At 44.8% G+C, this 24,964-nt stretch overlaps 1 protein-coding gene across 5 annotated transcripts in view; it reads right to left on the reverse strand.

The window, feature by feature from the left end:
• The window catches only part of MYH10 (myosin heavy chain 10), a 121,611-nt gene that overhangs the window by 26,153 nt on the left and 70,494 nt on the right, over nt 1–24,964 (reverse strand). For 3 of the 5 annotated variants that reach the window (XM_070773069.1, XM_019981423.2, XM_070773068.1), the window contains 10 exons: nt 22,483–22,601; nt 21,701–21,853; nt 17,682–17,855; nt 15,024–15,197; nt 14,531–14,645; nt 10,440–10,502; nt 2,951–3,144; nt 2,739–2,860; nt 971–1,040; nt 722–882 (listed from right to left, as the gene is read on the reverse strand). In XM_070773069.1, coding sequence (XP_070629170.1) covers nt 722–882; nt 971–1,040; nt 2,739–2,860; nt 2,951–3,144; nt 10,440–10,502; nt 14,531–14,645; nt 15,024–15,197; nt 17,682–17,855; nt 21,701–21,853; nt 22,483–22,601 — 1,345 coding nt within the window. The remainder of the gene's footprint in view (nt 1–721; nt 883–970; nt 1,041–2,738; nt 2,861–2,950; nt 3,145–10,439; nt 10,503–14,530; nt 14,646–15,023; nt 15,198–17,681; nt 17,856–21,700; nt 21,854–22,482; nt 22,602–24,964) is intronic. The other 2 variants (XM_070773070.1, XM_019981425.2) reach the window with 1 other exon arrangement.

Genomic DNA, 24,964 nt, shown 5'->3' on the forward strand with positions numbered 1-24,964 from the left:
TACCTTCATGCACTAATCACCCCTAAGCACCCCCCCCGCCATAAACACTATCCCTCTGGGGATTAGATTCCAACCTAGGAATTTGAGGGACATATCCAGTCTATGGCAAATAAGAGAACTGTGTTAGACAGCTGTTGTCATGGAGACTCACTAGAGGCAAACGATCCAGGAGGGCTGGGCTGGCGGTCAGGGATGTGATCACATCCCCGCTGGATCACTGGCCTGCTCAGCTGACCTCGGCATGTGTCACAGGACCTGGCACTTGGTTCACAGATGCGGTCCAAACATCCCCTGCCAACTACCTCCATACACGTGTGTGTCCGTGTCGGTCTGAACAAGGCTCTACTCCCCCTTCCCTGTGCCATGCTCATCACTCCTCTGTTACTCTTTTCTTTCTGGATCTGTCACAGGAGAAACATTCCTCTCTCTACGGTACTCTTTCTCTTCCCTCCTGGAGGTCATCACGTTGATGCCTCTCATTCACAGACCAAGGCTCAGAGAAGCCTTTGTGGAGGACGTGGACTGAGCAGGACCCGACCCTGCACTGTCTCTCTCCGCCCACTGTTTACGTCCTAATTTAGATGCGTTACCTGCTTACTTGCCTCTCAGACCCCGAGGACAGGGACCTCACGTCGCGCATGCCTTTGTATTATTTCTAGTACAAAACACATCTCAGCACAAGCACACACTTCAAGCATTTAGTTCATGATTTTCTACTCACTTTCTGGCTAAATAACCCCTGCAAACAGCCTGGAAGAAGATAATGATGTCGGTAATTTTTAAATCTCGTTCTTCCTCTAAGTGTGCCAAGACTCCAGCTCTGAAAAATATCTTGCTCTGTCCAATTCTGTACAAGTTTGGGTCCAATTCTAAAGCCCGGATCTAAAAGAGAAAGTGTCTGCTTATTATTTTTGCTATAGGAAAGATTGCATCAACAGTCCTCGAACCAGAAAAATCCAGAAGAGCTCACCATTCGTTCACAAGCCTGTTTTCCATCCATGAAACCCTTAGGGATAGCATTTGGAGTGAGGATCTCGTATCTGTAAGAAAAGCAGCCAAAAAGCCTTTTGTCAAAATCTGTGGAAATGTTCACCTACTAATGATGAGTTCTGCTTTCTCTAAGAGGCAATAATATGATGGGCAATTGTGTCAAATTAAGAGTAAAGAAATGACCAGCTGATGATCGGAGGTTTTCTGCAGATCTAGTTTCTACTTCTTAAAAGTGGCAAAGTGAAAATGCAGTGAATTCCCAGGTCAGAGACCATATTTAAGTAGTTGTGGCAGAGAAGAATCAAAAACACGGTGATGAAAAAACCTTCTGTTTTTGTTTTTCATTTCCTATAAAATATCCACATCCTTAAGACGCAAGGAGAATCTGACTCTGCATTTTCAGTCACTGTCAGCTTGTAGGCACTTACCAGATAACAGGAAAAGCTGTGAGAGCAACATTCAGAGGCCTCTGTCTAGAACATGAGGAAGTACTGGGGTGACTCAGAACAGTGCTGGGCTGGGAGCACACACACTCACTGACCTGCACACTCAAGGCCCATGCATTTAGTGTGTGTGGGCTACTCTCCAAGAAAATGTTAGTACAAAGACAGTGACTATATATATGTATGTTTTCAATATTTATTTGGCTGCACTGGGTCTTAGTTGCGGCATGTGGATTCTCTTTCTTGCAGTACATGGGATCTAGTTCCCTGACCTGGGATCGAACCTGAGTCCTCTGCACTGAAAGCGTGGAATCTTAGCCACTGAACCACCAGGGAGGTCCCAGTCTCAGATAATGGCTGTACTAAAAGATGAATCCTGGCTACATGAACAGTTTTCTGGAAGCCAGTTACTATGTTTCCTTTTCCCTGTCAATGAAAAGTGAAACACTATCAGCCCATTTATCATACAGTGGGGCCATGATAAGGGTTTCCTGAAAACCTGTAAGGACTGGAACAGATTTTCAACTGGTTTCTCTCTGGAACAGTGGGAGGAAAGGCTACTCTTTGACCTACAGTCCTGTTTATTTTATGGAACAACAAATGTTATAATACTTGGAAACCTGATTTCCAGGAGAAAAAAGGCAAACCAGACTATTTAACAAAATTACATTAACAGACTCTTAAAATAACTGCAGCCCATCATATGTTTTCATCCATTTCTACCTCACTTGATCTTCTCTCGTCTTTTTCTTAATTCTCCTTTTCTGATCGCTCCTATTCCTATTCTACTTTAGTAAAATGACTGTAAGTACACACTGATGGGCGCGCACTGCATGAAAACACACATACACACACACAAACAGATACATTCATTGAAGACAGACAGAAACATCCCAAACACTTTCAGGAGTCACACCTGAGTAATTCTTATTACCTTTTACATGTTTAAAACATTTCCTAAAAGGAATATACATTATTCATATATTAAAAAAAACATTAGTTTAAATCCCAGGTAGAACTGTCTGAATGAGTGAACTGTACGTTCTCAGCTCTCAGTGTTTCCTCACAACTGCCTCAGCACCCCGAGGACAGGAGCTGTCTGTGCTGCACCCACAGAAGTTATCGGCACCCTGCACCTCTGCAAAGCAGGCAGTAGATGTTCCTGACCAACCAGAAAGGTAATGATGATGACGACCCTCTTCCTTCGTGAAAAGAAAACGAGACTCTCCGGGAAACAAGGAAAAGTCTTTCCTCCTCATCACACTGTTGGATATTCAGGTAAGCACAGGTCAAGGTGAGCAATACCTCTGTCTGAATTCCTGGAAAACGATCCGGTTGGGGAAGCCCTGGCGGCAGATGCGGATCCCTTCCAGGACGCCATTGCAGCGGAGCTGATCCAGCACCAGGTGTGGGTCCAGTTTCCCAGCCTAATCAAGCAGACGACAGTTTCAGAGCCTCATCTCTGTGAGCTGGCCCAGATCCGTCTCCAGTGGCAGCACCTGCTCTGAAACACATACCCGCTTCTCGTGATTCGGGATGATGCAGCGCACGAAGTTCGGGTTGGTGTTCCGGAGCGTCGCCATCAGCTTGGTGAGCGATTCTTTGTAGAGCTGCCCGACAGTGCGGAACATGCCCTTCTTGGTTTTATAGGCGGAGCCGAATGCCGTCTCCGTCATCCCCGTGACCTGATCCAGACCCACGATCCGGTCCACTGGTGGAAATAAGAGAGACAAGGGAAAAGAAGTCAGACCTAACTCTTTAGCAGGGAAAGAAAAGACAGAGTGAAAGTGCGGCAGCACAAGCTTTGTGGGACAGATGATAGGAGATGCCATAGAGGTAAGGCAGTCAGCATATTTAGACACTGCACAAGCCGTGAACTAACAGCCACACACTTCCAGGGAGGATACGGTAGTGCTTCGTACCACATACCAGCAGGTGCCTTCCGCTGCGCTAGTGTCAGGAACTCACTGTCTCTGATAACATCTGCCTGTTACATATACAATTATTTGGTAAATGAAAGGTCATTGGCTGGCATTGCTAATACAAACTGGCACTGTAAATCTCAAAATACGAAATGGCTTCTAAAAACTGTACTTTAAAACTTATGACTGTACAAAGCAAATCCACTGAGTGAATATGCTCCAATTAAGGGGCCAGAGTCATTTCTTATTGGTCGTTTGATTGCCAATGAGAAAAGCCAACAAACGCAGGAAGGTTATAGCAAATCAGCTCAGATTTTCAGGGATGAGTAAGCTTCAGCTCTCTCTTCAAAGCACCAGGACATGCATGAAAGGGCCAGGATGCAACATTGGAAGGCTGTTCTGGAAAGAATCAGTGCCTGAGCTGAGTTCAACGAGGGCTAAACCACTCAGACACGATGCTCTTATGAAAGCAGCCGTCAGCGTCCACTGTCCACGTAGACCCACTGCTTCAAGTGACAGGCTCACACCAAGAGCCCGGCAAGTGGACCAGCTGCTGGCCAAATGCTTGGTGCCTAATATGCTCTCATTTAAAAGCATCTAATGAAAGAATAAAACACTCAACTGAAATAGTATTTTGAAAAAAAATCAAAATAACAGTTGCACTGGCCTCATTATCGCTCTCTTTGACCCTGTCAGTCCCGTTTCTTTCATGTGTTCTCCAGGGCAGAGAGCATGCAGGGACCTGGCACCATGTGAAGTGTGCCCAAGTCACGCAGGCCTGCTGTGGAAGGCGCGGGAAGGCTGGGTGGTGCCTGCACATGCCGGGACGATGAACTTGTGAGACCTCCTGCTTCGTCTCCTCGAGCCTCTCTCTAGGGCGGGCCCCACACGTGCCACTCACTCCTCACCCTTCCTCTTCTCTGTGCAGCCAGCTGGCTTCCAGGCCTCCCTCTTTCCCAGCCTTATACAACCCCAGTCCAGGGCTTATCTCACTTGACCCTGGTCCATTTAAAACCCCTGCTGACCATCACAGCAGCATTCTAGAGTCTCCATACCTGGCTTCTTTGTGAACTGTGAATCCCACCGTTTGCTGGCCCTCTACCCACCTCTCTAACTACTACACGCTCCTTGATGACCTGACTGCTGCTTCTTTCTGTATCTCACGATGCTCACTAGGGGCCCAAACTCAGCTCACCTGAAATCCTTTTTAGACTAAGGCAGGACACAAGCGCACTTGACCTTCTGCCTTCCTCAAGCCTCAGTCTCCTCCTGGGCATCTCACTTATGCCTTGAACCCCTATACCTGACTACCCAGCACCAGTCACCAAACACCTATACTCTCGTGTCTACCAGGTCACAAAGAGCCTCTCAACATCTGTTTTTCCTCAGTATCACCTCCCTCTAACCTAGCACAATGTCTGGCACATAACCTGCTTGATACACGTATGTTAGCAAATAAATGCGGTACAAATTAAATGCTTTCAGAACTATAACTAGTGAGAAATGCATCAAAAGAAAAGAACAAGATGCTTGTTCAGGAGCCGGGAGGCGAGGACACGCCCACAGTAAGAGGGTGGACTGGGAAGGGATCAGCAAGGTGACAGGGATCCATGTCGAAGTCTAGGCTCTAAGAGACATGATGGCAGCCTGAACTTGTGAGGTCATGGAGGAGATCGAAGAGGAAGAGGATTCCAGATGCAATTTGGTGGGAGAACTGACTTGCTCTTAGGATGAACTTGACATGGAGAATCAGGTAGAGGGCCAGGGCAAGAATTCCTGGGATCTGGGCTTGAGTGGGTAAGTGGCTGGTGGTACCATGGGAAAGATGATGAGAGAAAGAGGTTCTGTGGGAAGGGAGACGGACCCAAGCTCTATGTATGTCTGGGTACCCGTGAGACACTGAGGTGGAGATGTTGAGTGGACAGTGGAACATTGCCGTCTGCTGCTAGGCAAGTAGGTCTGAGGGAGAGAAGGCAGGTTTGGGAGGTGCTGACTTTCAGGTAGGGTTTAAAGTTACAGGGCTGGATGAGCCCCTTAAAGGGTGAATGAACAGAGATGGGGGTGCCAGGCAAGCCCCAAGGAGCCGGAGTAAGGAGGAGCTGGTGAAGAGGAGGAGACGGGGCTGTCAGAAGAGGGGAGCTGAGGTCAAAGTCCTGAACTGAAGCAGATGCTCCCTGTCTCTCCTCCTGGGCAGACGTGGCCACTGGTGACTCCAGCCAGAAACCCAGAGTCAGCGTCAACAACCCTCCCATGTCCAGCCTCTGATTTATGGGAACTTCAAGACAGACCACCAGAGTCTTTCCCCTGGTCTGTGTGACGACACCCTTCCTGGCTCCTTCCTCCCGTTTCATCCTCCCACCCCTGCAGCCACACTGTGCTTTCCACTCATACCTTTAGTTCCAGTGTCATGATTAACAGATATTTCTAAAACTAAACAAGCTACTTGTTCCTAGACTTAAAATCCTATTTCTCCTATAGCCTGTAGGACACGGTCCAAGTAGCCCCAGTGGGAGAGTGCAAGATGAGGAACTCCACTCAGACAAACTCCTGCCAGCCACAAGCTGTGTGATCTTGGGTCAAGTCACCCAGCTTCTCCAAGCCTCAGTTTGTTTCTCTGTGCAATGGAGCCAAGGAACCCTGCCCCCATGCAGGGGGTCCCAGCAAACTCATAATGGCTTTTAGGTCTCCATTCCTCTCCCGCCACCTCTTTTTAGGCTCCAACATCCACCTGCCTCCAGACTAAACAGGCCACTCCCTCCTCTAACCTTCCAATCACAGACCCCATACTCTGGGACAAACCTTCCACTCTGTTCCATGGATATTTCCACTGGACTGAGCTTCTGGGGACGTTTCTCCAGCACTGAACACACAAGGGATCCTGAGAGTTGATCCCCAGTGTCCCGGGGCCCCTCTGATCACCAGCTCAGACAGCTTCTTCTGCCCATCCCACCACCCAATGTTGGCCTGAGTAGGGTCCCTGGTGCACAGTAATTTGTTTAAACAAACATCCACTGAATGAACACAAAATGATCCACAGGAACGAGTCATGCCCACAATAAGAGAAGAAGCACCATGTGAACTCTGGGGATTCAGCTGTACTGGTCTGCAGGGACCCACGAGGCAGTTCCAAGGAAGGACTATTTTGTTTTTTTTTAAATAATAAAAAAAAAAGAACCTGATTTTCAAATTTAACTCTAATAGAGGTAAGTCCAAGCTAAATACACAACAGTTTTAAAAAATTAATGCTTTAGACTTTCAGGTTTTTTTTAAATTGAAAAACTTAAACTTGGGGTTAGTTTCTACCACTGAGCAAAATTATCTTGTAGGTAAAACAGAAACACTGTGGGAACTTCATTAAATAATCAGGGCCCTAATACTCATACAGTTTAACTCAAAAAACCAAGACGAAGAAAAACCTCTATTTAAAAAAATATTTTCTTGTTGAAAATTACAGCAGCAATCAGGAAAATGCAGACAAGATCCTAGCAGTTCCCCGAGAAGAGCGGCACTGCTTCTCCTAAGACCTAATATCGCTACTGAAACCTCAAAGCGCCTCACAGCCCCAGCCCAGGGCTTCAGGGTGGAGTGGCTTTGTTTCTCCTGCTGCTCTTCGGTCTGAGGGGCCAGGCAAGGCCGATTAGGGTGCTGGTGGGAACTGCAATTCATTACTTGGTTGCCTGGTAGCCTGTAAAGAGTTCAAAGTATTTCACATCAACACTTAATTTATTAACAAACTCCATGTGGACAGTCAGAAATGAGATGAGCTCCACACACCTGGGACCTGTAAGGGTATACACACAGTTTAAGAGAAAAAAAAGTGCAGCTGTAATCACCCATCTCATAAAACTGCCATCAATAGTTTTACATAAGGAATGGCATCGTGTGGGGCCAGAATGCTTAACTGGCTCTTCTTCTAGCAGACAGTCTCAGGAGACAGATGTTTGTGTTCTTTAAATCTGTGCATGGGACAAAATACTAGTGATCTAATAGCACTTGACACAGTTAAGCCAGTTCTTCAGAAATTCTCTCTAGTTAATAGAGCTGGAAATCAAAAAGGGGAGTAGAAACCTATTTTAAGGTTAACTTTAACACCCAGCCTTGATGAGCAGGAACTCTATCTCACACTCCTACCCGAGAGAGGCCCTCAGCGCTCATTCACACCGACTAAGACAGTTCTACTGTGAGGTACACGAAAGCATTACTAAGTCAAGATTCTGAGGGACTTGCCTGCTGGTCCAGTGATTAAAAGTCCACGATTCCACTGCAGGGGGCACGGGTTCAATCCCTGGTTAGGGAAATAAGATCCCACATGCCATGCAGCACGGCCCCAAAAAAGGGTTCTGAAACAAACATTTAAGTACTGTGCATTTCCAGAAACAACCTTAACACTGAGCAGACTATCTCCAGTGTACCCCCTATTATATAGAAGTAACAAATTTACAATGGTTACCTAACTGGGTTGTAGAACCAATCTCTTAAATGTTCTAGAGTATTTAGAAGAATTCCAGGAAGCCTGGAGGTTGACAGGGAGCATGTGATTTAAAGAGAATGCAACCTTGCTTCTCCCAAGCACCAGTGTTGAGCTGACCTTGAATCTGTCTCCTTTACTGTCCCATCTGTACTTTCTGTCCCTGCAGAAGCCAGTCTGGGCACAGGGAGCCCCTCTCCTCACCACAGTCTCTCCTGCACGGCTGCTCCTGTTGATGGTCCTTACTACCCCATAAAGGAGGTGGTAGGTGTCAACTAGCGTCAGGGCAGACTGCACACAAGTGTCCCCTGACACAGGATCAAGACCAAAGCCATGGACAGCAGCCCCTATCATCATAGGCCTTTTAGTTTAAAAACCCCGCCTACAACTCTGAGGGTTAGGAAACTGCTTAGCTAATTCATTGCATCCTCCATTACCAGTTTATCCCAGGAGTCTAGACTTTCAAATTATTTGGAAGAAAATACAGACCTTTGGTTTACAGCAGAAACTTGCATGACCTCCTTATTCTGCCTCCAGGAATTCTGTTCCATTCTCCCCGTTCTTATTTTTTGATGGTTTTGGAAACCTCTCTTTACCCATCTCTCATTTTTAACCTCAAAGGCCTGCATGTTCTTCCGGTGGCGTCTTCCTAATGTCCCGACTGTACTTTAAGGCACAGGGCCCGTGTGAGCACGTGTCCTCTCATTCAGAGGTGCCGCCACCTCAACGCATCAAAGGCCATCATGATTTCATCCCTAGGATCCCTCTCATCGTCTCCAGAGAAATCACTGAGAATACTAATGCCTGTGTTTTCATTGAAAGCCTGTTACCCCTCCTTGGGCTTTGATTCCATAAGCAGATGTTGAGAACATTTTTGCTGTAGAAATACTATACACAGCTTCAAGACCACATGGAGCCATGGTGGATGGAAGGCTCATCAGGAGGAGAGACTGAGACTCTGATACTCAGAGGTCAGCGGAGCGACTCAACCAGGGGCCACCTCACAAGAGAGATGGACCAGGCATGTTTCCAGTTACGAGGCCAGCAGCGGAGGAGGGGTGAGCTGGCCCTCTGTGGGAATGCTGTCATCCAGGGTAGCCACGGACCCGATCCAGCAGGTATGGAAAGCACCTGGTCCACAGACCCCAAAGATCACAGCCCCACAGGAAAGAGCCTCTGTGCTGTGGGAGAGGGAAAGGCCGTGGCAGGAGGCTGGGCGAGGCTGTTGCGCCCACCCAGCCCCTCCCTCTGTGACTTCATGGTGTGCCTGCTTGGTGCCAGGAGCAGGGGAGTGACAGTGGGCAACAAGTCTCTTAAACAACTAGAAACCCAAGAGGTAGAGGAATGAATTTAAAGAGGGCAGTCTGCTTTGGGAGCAAGTTCAAAAGTTCGACCGCTGACCTTTTATCACAGCACAAGTCCCAGGCAGACCACAAGCATCAAACCGCCTCCTGACTCCCTCTTCACTTCCTCAGCTCCATCAGTACCAGCTGCCCCCACCGCCACCCCCAAGGCCAAAGATGACCAACTGTGAAGGTGTCTCCTGTGGGCAGTCATCCCAGCTCATGGAGCAATCTTTGGCATCATCTATTCCTCCCTCCCACACCCTTACTTGCAACCTATTTTTTTCACGGTAGGTGATCTAGAACTGACAGCAGGAATCTTGGGTTAAAATGGGCATGTTTGTTTCAACATATTTTTTAAAACCTTTTGAGATGGATTTGGATCTCAGCATTATGTTCCAAAATCATGAAGGAAATTTTATAATATGAATTTGACTTTATCGAATTTTCACTTGACAGTTTCACTAAACAAGTAGGTTACATGATCTTCATTTACATTAGCCTTTGCCATGTTTAGGCTGTATTCTTTCTCTTTATTCATTTATTTTTAAAGTATAGTTGATCTATAGGTTGGGCTGTATTTTAAACAGGGCTATGGACTCAAACCTTTAGGCTCAAATGTCTAATACTCAACTTCAGGTTCAAGGTACAGGTTCTAACACTCCACTCTTTGTCTCAGTGTGCATAAATCTAGCCTTGTATTGACAGGTAGTACCTGGTCAGTTCAAAAGAAAATGCCAAGTAGCCAGATATGCACATCAATTCCAATTAAAAGGCATAATGATGAGTCCAACATACATGAGGTAATTATGCAATTAATTGTTCACAAAATGTTAATGACTTGAAAAAGAAAAAAAAAAAATTCCTCCTTGGAGTTCCTTAGAGTTGAAAATCTAAAGGTAACTCAAAGACAAGGGACATATTATTTGGCACATCAAGTCCTAACAATTCCCTTAGAGGACTGGGTATCAGATGGCACTACTGGAAAAGGTGGGCACAGACCTTTTGCTATGCGGTGCTTTGGGCTACGCATAAAATAAGAAGCGATGTGTAGGCAGTAGCGATTGAATTGTTTATGCGCTCAAACAGTTGCCTTTAAGGATAATAAAACTGAGCATGAAATGAAGGTTCATGCAGGTCTATGAGCAAAACAAAAACAGAAACCCAGAAACCACCCCTCCACCCTCCCGGCCCCCCTGCCAGCCCCCCGCAAGTGCCTCCTCTGGGTTGAAACCCTTTGTGTCTAGAAGACCTACAGGCTTTATCCATTCACCTGGTGGCTCATGAAGACCAGAAACACTGTCATAGAAAGAAGCTCTCTGAATATTCTGAATCTCTAAAGCAGAGAAACAGCAAAAACAGGAGGACAGAAGGGCAGATACACAAACACTTCAGTTAGTGTGAGAGACATTTGACATCACAAGTCAATTTTGCAATCGGGCTACAGAAGTAGCTAGTCCAGGGCAGACCCCATGCAAACATTACTGTTTCAGAATTTGCACATCTGGACAAAGTTCTTTACAAAATAAATGAATACAGCTGAACCACTCCCAGCTCCAGGTGTAAGCATTATACAATGTATCAAAGGCAAATGGTTACCCCCATGTAAATGCAGGATGAAATTTAAGAGCAACAAGATACCATGTGCATTGTCTTTTATAATATTGTCTTGCAAATTATTAACAAATCAGGACAAAACTAATAGTAAGTTAGATTACTCTGAAAAAGGTGGCATTTACTATTAAAAATACACTGTTCTGTAATTTTATTTCCAATTCAGATTTTGGAAATACACTTTACTTCAAATACAAATAGTAACTACCATTATGGAAAACAAAATTCTGTTGTATAAAATGTTAAAGTAACAGTCAAATAATAACTAAGACGATACTTATTGATCATACCGTTACTGATGAAAATATCTCAGGAGGCACATTTACAGGAAAATGTAATTTTTAGGTCTTTTCCCCCTGTATGTTAGCCCCTAGAAGTAGTAAGAAATCAAGTGTAGCTGCTAAGAGATCCCATGACATCTTTTAGCAAAAAGTTGGGCACTATGAGTCTCTAGGGCAGGGCTGCCACCAATAAATCTGAATTCTCCTGGTCTGGCCTGGAGAAAATTCTGACACAAAGTCTATTTTAACACGAGTGTTTTATACTCAAGGTATTGCATCTTTGCAGGCAAACTACACTCACCCATCATATCCTCAAACATTCAGTCAACTTGTCATTTTCTGCTTTTGTACTGACGTGGCTATAAAAATATTCAACTATTTTTACGTTTTTTTCCAGGACTATTTTTTTCCCAGAAGCTCTTCTTCTCCCAAGACATCCCTACATCTAGAGTGAACAAGATGAATTCTCCACCCTACAACCCTTTTCAAACTCCTGGGCCTGCCGCTGAGCTCACACATAAAACATGCAGTCCTCGCAATCGGGGAAGCCTGGCATCCGGCTCTGCTTGCCCCGCCCCCGACCCACCCAACGGTGGGTCACCTCCGAGAACCTGTCACTCGGATTACACCAAGTGACTGCACCTGAGCTGACGGATGGCAAGACCTCCTGCTAAGAGCAGCAAACACGCAGGATGACTCTGGAGCAGACACTGGCACAGCCAGGGCACGCTCGGGGTAGGAGTCCACTTGGCCTGTTCAGACCGAAGTGGTGACATGTGTTCCGGAGCTGCCTGTGGGGAAAGGTGAGGCCCTGGGAGAGTAGTGCAAACAGCTGAGGACAGCTGGACAGGGCCCGGGCAGGACAGGAGGGCCCTGCAGGCCTCACGCCTTTCAGAGTTTCTGTCATCAAGTGAAAAACCTCTCTATAGCTCATTCGGGAAAGCATAAACAGGCAGGTAAAGGCTCTCCAGACAGGGTCCTCCCTGTACCTGTGACATGGATACGCGTCACATCTTCACGGCAACTGCAGCCTCCCCTCCCACCTTCCCCACCAGATCTCTCATTCCTGAAACTTCTGACCTGATGCGGACAAATGCCCTTCTGTACCTGGACGGGGAGGGTGGGGCTGATGAGGAGCTGGGAAGGAGGAAGCCAAGGCAGAGGCCCCTCCGTCCTGCTCCCGCTTCTGAGTGTGTCCTGGGAAAGCCCTGGGTGGGCGCAGAACAAGTCTTTCATGGTTCTGGGATCCGCTTGACTGTGTATGATCCAGTGTGAGGCTGGACGAGTGAACGGGTCAGGGACTCAGCAGGTGATTCCCACCAAACTGCTTTTGGTCAAGCCCAGGACCTCCTGCCATGATTCCCCAAACACCTGCTTCTCTTCTCATTCAAAATGAAGAGAGAAAACCCACTTTTGAGACTTTAACGGTAGACCACTAGTTTCCTCTGTTCCTTTTCTCCTAGGCTTTGCTCTTCCATGCCCGCTGCTTTTGTCCTCGGTCACCTTGCTCTGAACTCCCTGCTTCTGGGGTCTTTCACCCCAATCCATCCGACAAGCCACTGCCCGCTTTGCTTCTTCAAGTTCACACTGTGTTCCTACGCTGACCTACAAACCTACTGATGCCATTCAGTTCATGAAGACAAATCCATGGTACTTGCCAGAGGGTTTCTCTGTGGTCCAGCCTCTTCTGTCACCATTCTCATCTGCAAAATTCGCTCCGCCTGCTGGTCCCAGCCCTGCCCTAAAGCCTCAATGGGATTCTTACCCTGAGCTGGGATTTTCCACTTCCTCACTGTGATCATTCCTTCCACTGGCTCAACAACCCCTTTGCCCACACAAACATCACTTCTAAAAACACCACCCACTCCGATATGAGTTCAGGTAAACTTTGTCACTCTGCGGTTAAGGCCCGATCAGGATGTAAATGCTCACCAGTGATGCTGGGAGACTGCCAGGCCCTTAGCACGTGCTCAGGAGATACTGGCTTTGTTTTTTCAACAAATTATTATTTTTCAAGGACAAGAAAGACTGCCTCCTCCTTCGTGACATCTGACCTTAGCACCCCAGGAACAAGGCAGCCCTCCTCCATTCTGCATGTGACAATCATCTCAGGGGTCACCGACACTCAGCAGTCATCCACACGTCTCACCCACTTTGCTCTGAGACCTGAGCGAAGCTGGGGGGCCCCACACTGCCCAGGGCAGCACAACAATCCATTCCTGACTGAACACTACATTCCTGCCAAGCAGTGTCAGTCATTTTTGCCTCCTCTTCTTGGGATGTTTCCCACTGACCTGTGTGGTCTTCCTGGCCCTGTGGACCCAGTGGCCACCAGATCTCAGGGTCCCCTTTCCACTCTAGACTCACAGCTCAGACCTACTCTCATACTTCCCAGAGCACAGAGCCGAGAGTCCCTCTGCTGCATGGCACTGTGGACGCCACCTTGGGGTCCTGCCCTCTCCTCAGACCTCAAAAGGCTGCCTTGGTGAAGCAAGTTACTGCCAGCAACAGCGAGCAGCAGCGGCCACGTGCAGATGTCCACCCAGAGGGACAGTGATGAAAAGCTTGTTTCACCTGCTGGAAACCGCACCTTTCCCCTAGTCCCTGCCTGTGCAGTCTCACAGCCACAGTCTCTCTCCAGAACACGTGCTGGAGCACATGCACTGTGCCCACCCCCACACTTGCTGGAGCTGACCTAAGTGACCTGACTAGACCGTCTTTGACATGGTCATCATCCCCAGCTCACTGTCTCTGCGGTCATTCTTTTCTTTCTCTTTGCCCTGATGGCCCTAAGCCCTCTGATCTGCATCCTGGGTTTCTTTCTTGCTACCTGTGCGGAGACACCTAGGTGACGAGGTCTTGAGATGCTACAGAAAAAGCAGAAGTGAGCTGACAAGCCTGGGGTCAGGGTCACGGCCTAGGCAGAGACAGACTCGAAGCTAAGGTCCTCATGACCTGAGGCCAAGTGAAGTGGGGGGAACAACCAGGATGAAACATGTAGACAGCTAAGCTCAGAAAACGCTGGTCCCACTACAAACATGGACACAGGTGCTTTGCTCCTCTGGTCTACGATAAAGCCACTGAAACCGCCACCTGAGGACTGGTGGCGAAAAAGACAACTGACCTATATGCAGATGGTCTGAGAATGCAGAGGCTTCCAGGGTTCTGCATCCCAACACCCCTGGGTTACGACTGTGTGGGGACCAGGGTGGCCTGAGGCAAACGTGCAGGTCTTATGGCTGTGCTACTAGAATGTTCCCACAGCATCTGACCAAGAAGGCAGATATCTTGTTACTCAAGTTTCCTTAAAGTGGGTAAAATCCGACACAACGGCAGCCCTGCTCTAGGGAAATTAAAGAGCTTTAAAGTAAGAAAATATACACACATCTCTATGTAAAAGAACCGTACATAAGCCTTAACTGTAAAAGATTCCAGTCAAGCTCGATGACAAACACGAGCACATTCTTACCATCCTTCCAGAGCTCTGCCACGAATCTGTCAGAGGACTGGTGCAGGAGGGTGGCCACGTTGTCATTCAGGGGGTCCATGTTCTTCATCAGCCACTCGTCTGCCTTGTAGTCCACCTGCCGGACCACAGCCAAAGGCGGAGAGAGGGGAAAAAACAAAAGCAAGAAAAACATATTCAGCCTTAACCCCAAACATTCACAGAACCTCTGCCAGGCAAAAGATGGCAACTTCAGGCTGAACCCAAGGTGCCTGGAGTACCGCCCTGTTCCCTCCCCAGCAACCAATCAAAAGGAAGTCACATATTCTGCAGCCTTCACCCTAAAAACCTTCCTCCCAAAGCACTGGGGAGCCTGGGGATTTTAAGCATGAGCGGCCCATTCTCACTGCTTGGCCGTGCAATCCCTGCTTCACATCCCAGCACATTTGTTACAACCCTCATCAAAAGTAGCAAAATTTCAAGCGTGGTACTTTTAATGGAATTCTTTCACTCTTACCTTCCCTGCATAATGGATAATGCAAAAATCAGCTTTGTCTTTCAATTGACGTGGTTTCTGAAACTTGGAGTGGGACCCTTGCTCTTGAACGAGCTTTTCAACAAAGGTCTTATCTGTGGCTTTAGGGAACCAGCACTCTTCATCCAGAAGGGCCAGCACGCCAGGAGGGTTAGCCTGATAACAGAGGCAAGAAGAACTGACATAGTTTGCACATCACTGTACATGTAAGGATGTTTTCCACTGGGTTTGGCAGTTTAACTTCCAAAACAATTAGAGCTTCACGAGTATCTATGGAAAGCAAACTTCTAGGATAACAGGTACTGCCAAACTATAACTGTAACGCAAATGCTGAGATCTCAAATGGCTGAGTACTGGCAAGAAAACAGATGAATACTGTATTTCATAAACTTATTAAAAAAAAAAAATTCCAAGTAGATTAACTCCCAAAAAGTAGCAAATAAGAGACACCAGAAAGGAAACAGAAGGTATAGAGAAACTTAGTCTTTATAGTCAATAAACCCTCCACAACCTGGAATGCTTCAGACATTTTATATCTTATCCAGGTCAATTTAAGATTTCTGTTTAAGTGATGATTAAATGAGCATTTCACACTTTGTGAAATATTTAAAACTACAGTTAAGTAGAATATATGGAAGGTGATGATATAATTTATCAATTACTTTTTAGGTTTGTGTTGAGAGCCTGTGTTATTTCACTCAACTAACTCACTGAAAAAAGCCTGAGAGGCACAAAGACAGAAAGTAGACTAGTGCCTGGGGTGCTGAGGAAAGGGAACGGGAATGACCGCCAAACGTACCAAGTTTCCTTCTGGGATGATGAAAACGTTGTGGGATTAGACAGTGGTAATGGCTGTACAACTCTATGCTGAAGCTCACTGAATTCTGTACTTCAGAAAAAATTTTAGGGTAGTGAACTCTGTCTCAAATAAAAAAGTGTCCGGAGCATGCTATTCTGGAAGGTCAAAAACCTTTTTTGGGGAAGAGAGTGGGCGTATACCTGAAAGCTAAACGAAATATTACAATAGCAATGGCCTACGCTATAGAGGTTTGGGGTCATGGTTTACCGCCATACTGCAAATATGGCAAGTTTCTGATCCAAGACTGAACAGACCAATTCTAGGGTACCACGATGAAATCAGCATTTGGGATAAATCCCTACCAGTTTTCCTCAACTCACAGGCCCTTTGTATTTATTAGAGAAGAGCTAACTCTGTACAAATAATGACTAAAAAGTAACTGGAAGGACGTCTCTAGTGGTCCAGTGGTTATGTATACTCCTTGCAATGTAGAGGACATGGGTTTGATCCCTGGTCAGGGAACTAAGATCTCACATGCTGTGCAGCATCTAAGCCACAGCTACTGAAGCCTGTGTGTTACAACTAGAGAATCTGTGCGCCATAAGGAAAGATCTGGCATGGCGCAACAAAGATCCCGTGTATGGCAACGAAAGACCTGACACAGCCAAATAAATAAACATTAAAAAAAAAAAGTAACTGGAGGTCCTAGTTAAACATGATTGAAATGTCATAACGTGGTCAGAGAAAGGCTGAGGTTAACAGAACAGGAGCAGGTAGAAGCAGCTGAAAGCCCAGGACTAAGACCCTCACTCCCCGGCTGTTTAGTTTCCGGCTCCTCTATTTAAAAGAATTTGCAGGGTTCAGAGATGCTGAAAGAACGCTATAATCAAAGGCAAGCAGGTTTAGTAGGGATCCTACAGAAGAGATGGGCCAGAGAGGCATTTAACCCGATTTTACCCACTCACGAGAACCTTGAGAAATGAAGTTCTGGACTAAGGTAAGTGAAACACACATCTTTCTGCCATAATTTTTACATTTTTAATCTTTCAATGAAAATATTTCTAAATTCTGAAAGAGGAGCCCAAATATAATTTAATCTTTTCTAAAGGACTCCAAGACAGCATGACTCAGAAGATCCATAATTTTGTCTCCTTTTTATTCTTCCGATTTCATCCTTTAGTGTCAAGATCTCTGTTATCACTTTTCCTTTTAATTGAGGATTTCTAAAGAGTTGTTTGGGAGACGATGTTTCGTCTCCTGGTCAGAGTTTCAGAAGAAGCTGGCCGGAGGCTGGGCTACGAGAGGTCAGGACAGATGACAGCCTGGCAGGCGCCCCCCAGAGTCACTGTTTGATATCTTCTTTCCAGAAAATACTGCCCTCACTCTACATTTTGAAAGGCTCCTCAAACGAATCATACTCCCATATCATTCTACATGTTATTGTTAAATGTTTTACGATTATAAACTCTTACAAACATTGTAAAGAGCACCTTTGTACTTACGAGGATAAGCTTCAGTGATCCCCCAAAATGGATCTGCACGACCCACCTAATTCATAGCTAGACACAGAACCAATAAGTCTTGGACATGTGCCTGGTTGAGCCCCACACCCATGAGAGGACAGGACACGACTGAGAGAAAAGACAGCTCGAGAAGGGTCTTACTTGCAGGCTCTTCACTTTTTAAATGGGTATTTCATCAAAGCATCCTAGTAAATTTAGATCAGAAAATTATCTTCACGCTGATGAGACAGGAACATTTCCGTCTCAGTTTATGGGAAGAAAAGCTCAAGGCACCGCCTGAACCCGGGTGGAGAGCCGGCCGGCAGGAGAGGGTCTTACAGGTCTCTCGATGAGGTCAATGCAGGGCTGCAGGTCGAGGCCAAAGTCGATGAAGTTCCACTCGATGCCCTCGCGCTGGTACTCCTCCTGCTCCAGGATGAACATGGTGTGGTTGAAGAGCTGCTGCAGCTTCTCGTTGGTGTAGTTGATGCACAGTTGCTCGAATGAGTTCAGCTGCGGAAGTGGGGCGGGGGAGAAGGAGAGGAGGGGGAGGAAGAGAGGACCAGTCAGCTTGTTCTCAAAATGTTCTTGAGGAGTTATTAACCAGGTCTCAACTACCCTAGACTGATGAGGATCTCTCTTAATCTACGCACAAGCCCCGCCACCCCACCCCCAGATCATGTTACTGAGAAACTAAAATGAGAACGTGATAAACTCAGTCTGCTATTGTAACTCAGTTCAGTTCAGCCGCCCAGTCGTGTCCGACTCTGTGACCCCATGGACTGCAGCACGCCAGGCCTCCCTGTCCATCACCAACTCCCGGAGTTTACTCAAACTCATGTCCAGAGAGTTGGTGATGCCATCCAACCATCTCATCCACTGTCGTCCGCTTCTCCTCCTGCCTTCAATCTTTCCCAGCATCAGGGTCTTTTCAAATGAGTCAGTTCTTTGCATCAGGTGGCCAAAGTATTGGAGTTTCAGCTTCAGCATCAGTCCTTCCAATGAATATTCAGGACTGATCTCCTTTAGGATGGATTGGTTGGATCTCCTTGCTGTCCAAGGGACTCTCAAGAGTCTTCTCCAACACCACAGTTCAAAAGCATCAATTCTTCGGTGCTCAGCTTTCTTTATGGTCAAACTCTCACATCCATACATGACTACTGGAAAAACCATAGCCTTGACTAGACAGACCTTTGTTGGCAAAATAATGTCTCTGCTTTTTAATATGCTATCTAGGTTAGTCATAGCTTTTCTTCCAAGGAGCAAAAGTCTTTTAATTTCATGGCTGCAGTCACCATCTGCAGTGATTTTGGAGCCCAAAAATATAAAGTCTGTCACTGTTTCCCCATCTATTTGCCATGAAGTGATGGGACCAGATGCCATGATCTTAGTTTTCTGAATGTAGAGCTTTAAGCCAACTTTTTCACTCTCCTCTTTCACCTTTATCAAGAGACTCTTTAGTTCTTCACTTTCTAGCATAAGGGTGGTATCATCTGCATATCTGAAGTTATTGATATTTCTCCTGGCAATCTTGATTCCAGCTTGTGCTGCATCCAGCCCAGCATTTCTCATGATGTACTCTGTATATAAGCTAAATAAGCAGGGTGATGTACTCCTTTCCCTACTTGGAACCAGTCTGTTGTTACAGTAGCTGACATACTCCTTTCCCCACAGATTGGTTCCAAATAGTGAAAGGAGTACGTCAGTTACTGTAACTGATTATCTACAAATAAAACCATCTTTACTAGTGAATGCTTAATGAAGAGAAATGAATAAATGAGAAAGTGAGAAAAATGAAAAAAGACTCGGGAAGGTCAGAGGCTGAGGAGGCAAGCGCATCTCTGAGCACTTTGTGGGTCTGGAGAACAGATGGGCTGCTGTCCTGTCCCCTCTGCTCCTTACTTAGGCCAGTAGCTCCAGAATGAGTTAGGAAAAAAAAAAAAAAATTTTTTTTTTCATCTGTTACAGACATTTCAGTTTTTCTCTGTGTGAACTCTGCCCATTTCTCCACGGTGCTGTTGATGGGATGAAAAATGAAAGGATAAAGTAACAGGGGTAATTTTCTTAAAGCAACTGCATTCTTTGAGAAGTACTCAGTCTTGTTTTCTGCCTCCATGCTGTCCACACAAGTACCATGGGGCCATAAATAACGTCTTTCATTATAAAAAGTGATCTTCAATTACAGAAGGTTTAATCAATCCCCAAGGAATAGACTTATGGTCTGAAAAAGCCACTCCAATCTTCCCTGGGAGGTGCTGCACTCTGTTTTAGAATGAGCTCATGCTAGGAGGGCGGGGCAGCGTCTGCCTTGTTCAATGCTGTATTTCTGGTGAACCGCATCAGCATTTGCAGAGCGCCTGATGGTGGTGATGTTTATGTGAATGGATTTTTCTCTGCCTTAAGATCACGGGACTTAGTGCTCTACTCAGCCTGAGCTACCATGTATGATGGTATTTTTGTTAAATAAAGGTCTACTTGCCTTCCATATTTAAGCTACTAAAAATATTTTTAAATTATTTGTTTTTAAATTGGTTAATGCCTGGTATAAAATTTGAAATGTACAGAGAGTTGCACTGAGAAGTCTCACTCTGATCACCCGCTTGATCACGCTAATCAACCACTGTCACCTATTTCCTGCAATCTTTCCAGAAAGTCTGCGCACTCATAAATGTGTGTGCTACCTCGGCTTTTTAAGCTTAACAAAGTATCTTGGGGTCTGTACTATAAAGCCACCCCATGCTTTACAATGGGTGCACAATTCTCTACTTCACGGATATATGTCATAATTAATCAAATCAACCTCCTGTGGTGAACATAAATCTCCTAATGGTGGACAGTTAGGCCTTTCCCATTCTTTTCCCATGATAAATAATTCTCACTAAATAATTCTGCATTTTTAGTATCTAAAACATTTTTCTACTATGTATATTCATGTCAAATCTGAAGTTCTACAGCTTTATATTTTATATCTCTTAGTATCCTCTTTTTATTTCTTTTTCAGAATTTTACTATCTATGCTTTATTAGTTTATTTTTCAAATTAGTTTTAGAAGCAGGTCACCTAGTCTTCCTCTACCCCTTAAAATTCCTATGAATGGTTTTTAAACAAGTATGTTCTATTTCAAGATAAATTTGGGGAAGATTTACACCCTTATAATGCTGAATTTTCTCACCCAAGAACAAGGCACATTTTTACATTTCTTCAAGTCTTTTGCTTTTTACAGTAGCACTGTAAAGTTGTCTTCAACTAAATCTTATCCATTTTTTCTCAAATTTATTCTTAGGTATTTCATCCGTTTTTTGCAGTTGGAAGTGGAGGTCTTTTTCATCATTATATCTGCTGATTGTTTACAGACAGGAAAGCAACAGACATGCAATTTGCATGCAGCCACCTTTCATGATTTTTCAGTTATTCAGAAATCAATACATATTAAAGCAATCTCTTACAGTGTCAGTGGCAGTTTGGTGGATAAAACTACTATACCATAACAGTTCAGATTTTATGAGGACAGACATAATCCAAAAGGGTTCATTTCAAAACAAGACAATTCAATTTGGCCAAAGTATTACCCTGATCCCAAGAAGTATTTATGCCTTACTATATAATTGGTCTATCAAAAGAGAGATAAAGTTTTACATTTTTAGGAGACCAAAATTTTATCAAGGTTTTAGCAAAACCACAGTAGGTATGTGAATACAAACCTTTGATGGATTGATGCTGTCTGGAGAATCTAGTCAGATTAATAATGAAATATATTGAAACACATCAACAAATGCTGTGGGTGTGTCTTCAGAACAGAGACCATCACGTCTCTTCATTTCTCCATCTCACAAGGCTGCTCCCGACCCCCACCCAAACCACCATCATCTGGCCCCTGAGCTATGACACCACCACCCTCCACACTCTCCCCACGTCTGCTTTTCCATCTCACACTCTGTGTTTCCGGCTCCTCTGCCCCTCTGGTCAGCTACGTCTAGATACCCTGGCTTTTGGCAGTTTCTAACATCTAACAAATTCTCTCCCACACAGGACACTAGACCTACTCTTATGTTGCCGGGGATTCTTCCTGAGGCTGGGCTTCTCATGCTGAGCTCTTAGCAGCTGCGAGCACACTTTGCACTGTGGGTCTCCCCAATTCCTTCCATCACAGCCCCTTTCTCACTTCATTATTCAAAATCCCGAGAATTTGGTGGTTTTTCTTAATGTTTGACTCTCTACTAGAATGGCAGGGACTGTACCTGCTTATCTGCCATCATATCCCTGGTGCCTGGCACTGCAGTTGGTACACTGTGAGCCTGGAAGATTATTTGATGAAGGAATAAACAGAAGCAAGAAGAGCAGGAGGGAGAATGACATACCTCAAAAATCTCAAATCCAGCGATGTCCAGGATCCCAATGAAGGAGGCCCCTTGCCGTTTGGTCCTGTCCAGAGCTTTATTGATGCGGTGAACGAGCCAGCGGAAGAGCCGCTCATAGGTAGCTTTTGCCAAAGCTTCTACTGCAAAATCTGCCTGTAATCAGACAACAGCAACCTTTTAGTCTGAAAATAATCTCAGCAAAACACTAAAAGCTGTTAGATGGAAGGAATTTAATGATCTACAGTGCCCTCCAAACCCTAAAAGAGCACTTACCGCTTAATCATGTCTCAGTTTTATACATCAACAGAGGATATTAGTACAATTAGATACAGAGTGGAGATAATCAATATAGGAGATGGATGAAAATGCCCAGTAAAAATGACTTCCTCCCCCTGCCCCTGGGCTTCTGTGCAGCATTATAAGCCCAGAGTCCACCATGAAACAGGTGATTCTAACTCCTACATTCCCGGTGCTGTGCCCTCCTCCCCTTACAGGAACAAGGGATCAGTCAGGGCAACCCCTGCTGGGTGGGATGCCAGGGTACACAGCTTTTTCCTCCTGGACGGTTCATCTACCTAGGGAAAATTCAAGGTTATATTTCAAACTTCCTTTTTTATAAGTCACCTCTAAAAATTTTCTGTGAGGAAACAGTCAACTAGTACCAAGAAACATCTGGATGATGGAGCTTTTATTGGTTCAATTTGCTACATGCCAATCAGAGTGTGTCATGACCACGGTTATCAATCACTCAAGCAACTGTGTGATAACTGCGTTAAACTTACTTGTTCTTTGGTCTGGGCTTTCTGCACGTAGTCTCGGCCGACCTTGATCCGGGGGGTGAGAATGGCCCGAGTGAACTCCATCACATTCATGCCAAGAAGATGGCAGAGCTTCTGTGCAACTAGAGGGTAAAAGGCCTCCTAAATACCAGGCTTCTCCTTACCAACCTACTCATAGCACATTCAATAAACACTTGAAACACCTTAGTAATCACCTAATTGTATTAAGAAATTAAATATAACTTTTAAGGTTAGACAGGTGTTAGGTCTCATAAAAACTACCTTCATCCTTTCATATTAACAACACTTATCCTTAGGCCATAAGAGATGATTAGTCAGCAATTACTCTGGATAGCTTAATAGAAGTTACTAAGTCTTAGAACTCATGGATAATGCAGAGAATGAGAAAAATGGTGTTCAAAATATTTTAAATCATGTTACCAAGATAATTTGTCATGCCTACAGAGTGATCCTAGTACTTTAGCAGGCAAGAAACCTAAGGGATTTTAAAAATCAATTATTTGATTACATGGCTCACATTAAAAAGCTGCTAATTTTGTTATTGTGGATTCTCACCAAATTTAGGGCACTTTCCTCAACAGAAGTTCACTGCCTAATGTCACTAAGGTCCAACAAGTGTTCCAATTACTAATAAATGTTTAAGCGTTAAAAGAACAATAAAATTCTCTAAGGAGAAACACATTTTGAGTCATATAAAGGCATAACCAAGTTCATTCTCAAAGATGCACTGCATCCCACTCCCCTGATCCAAGTCAACTGCTGGCCACCCAGCAGCACCCCTGGGTGGGCAGGGAGGCTGTGCCTCAGGGAACACTTCCTTTGGTTTATGAGTCTTCTCACCAGCTACCCTCCTCACCCTCTACCCTCCTGGCTCCTTTCAGTTAATGTACATATATGTGCATGTGTGTGCGTGCTGGGAAGCTGAAAAATACACAGAAGTAGAAAAAGCAAATTGCTCACATTCTTTTTTGTGATGATAAACATCATTTTAGCAGCTAAAAAACACACTTTACAGAGTGACTATCTTGGCTTACTCTCCTCCACGAGGAAAACAAGTTCCCTTACTACATTTTCTACTTCTAAGCCTTATTACTCTGCTATTTGCCACTTTTGTTTTTCTTTATAGTTATTTTCAATCTAAAATGTAACAATCTGCCTATATCGCTGAGAAAACTCCAGTGGGGAGCAGGTAAATGTTTGGGTGTCACTGGGAACAGAGCCCTTCACCCTGACTGTGCCCCGTGGTCACTCAACACATGCCTCTGGCGCCCGCCATCCCACAGATCAGTGGTTGGACCTGGCAGACTTTTCTTGGTTTTCATAGTGGCAATAATGACCCTAATTTCCCAGTTCTCACCTGCTCTGTTTGTGACTGTTTTTCAGATTTTAATCTAGTTTCACATTCCCTTATATCCAAAGCCCAGTAACTGAAATGTGCTCTTCCTTTTGGTTCATTATTATGTTTGTGCTAAATTTCTGTGACTAGATGTACTTTTCTTGTTCAAATCTGTGGTGCTTCTGGTACTACAGGTTAACAGCTATTTGCTGTATTTACCTTATTCATCGAGGGTGAGGGGGTGGGGATGGGGTGGGGAGGGTGAGGAAGAATGGTCGGGAGTGATGTGCTAATGAAGGTAATTTTAGTTTTAGTCTTATTAATGATAGCAGAGAATAAGACTTTTCTGAAAAATGCCATTTTGATACCAACATGTAAAAATGCCATGGGAAATTAACATATAATAATATATTAACCTGATGAAAAAAGCCAGTCACAAAAGACAAACACGGAATGATTCTACTTATACAAGGTACCCAGACTCGTCCTATTCACAGAGACAAAGTAGAATGGCGGTTGCTGGGGGAGGGGGATATGGGGACTTGTTTTAGAGTTTAAGTTTGCAAGATGAAGTCTAGAGAGTGACTGCATGATAATGTGAATATATATTACTGAACTATATGCTTAAAAAAGAGTTAAAATGACAAGTTTTGTTATGTGTAATTTTACTAGAATTAAAAAATTTGAAATACTGATAACCTGAAAGACTCTGGTAAGAGAAAGCAGAAATATCATCAATACAAACAGAAGTCCAGGTGTATATATCCACTTCAAGCCCTCATTTTCTGATCCTGAGTTGAGCATCAGACTGAAATGTTTACAAACGAAGTATCTGGGATTTGCTTTGAAATAATCTAGGAAAGGGGAAGTGGTATAAATGAAACACAGGCCATGGGTTGGTGGTCATCTATGCCAGGAGACAAGAACGTGGTAGGAGGTCCTTCCACTCTGCTCTCCCCTCTCACACGTTTAAATTATGCTGTAATCAAAAAGTACACACTCTGGCACACTACAACAGTGCAAGTGTTAATTAACCACCACTACTACCTAATATAGGTAATAATTCAAGAAAATTTATAGAGTTGTAATTTTTTAAAGCTTCTTATTCAATAAAAAGCAATTAATTTG

The sequence above is a fragment of the Bos indicus genome, chromosome 19 (genome assembly GCF_029378745.1).
Source record: "Bos indicus isolate NIAB-ARS_2022 breed Sahiwal x Tharparkar chromosome 19, NIAB-ARS_B.indTharparkar_mat_pri_1.0, whole genome shotgun sequence".
Lineage (NCBI taxonomy): Eukaryota > Metazoa > Chordata > Mammalia > Artiodactyla > Bovidae > Bos > Bos indicus.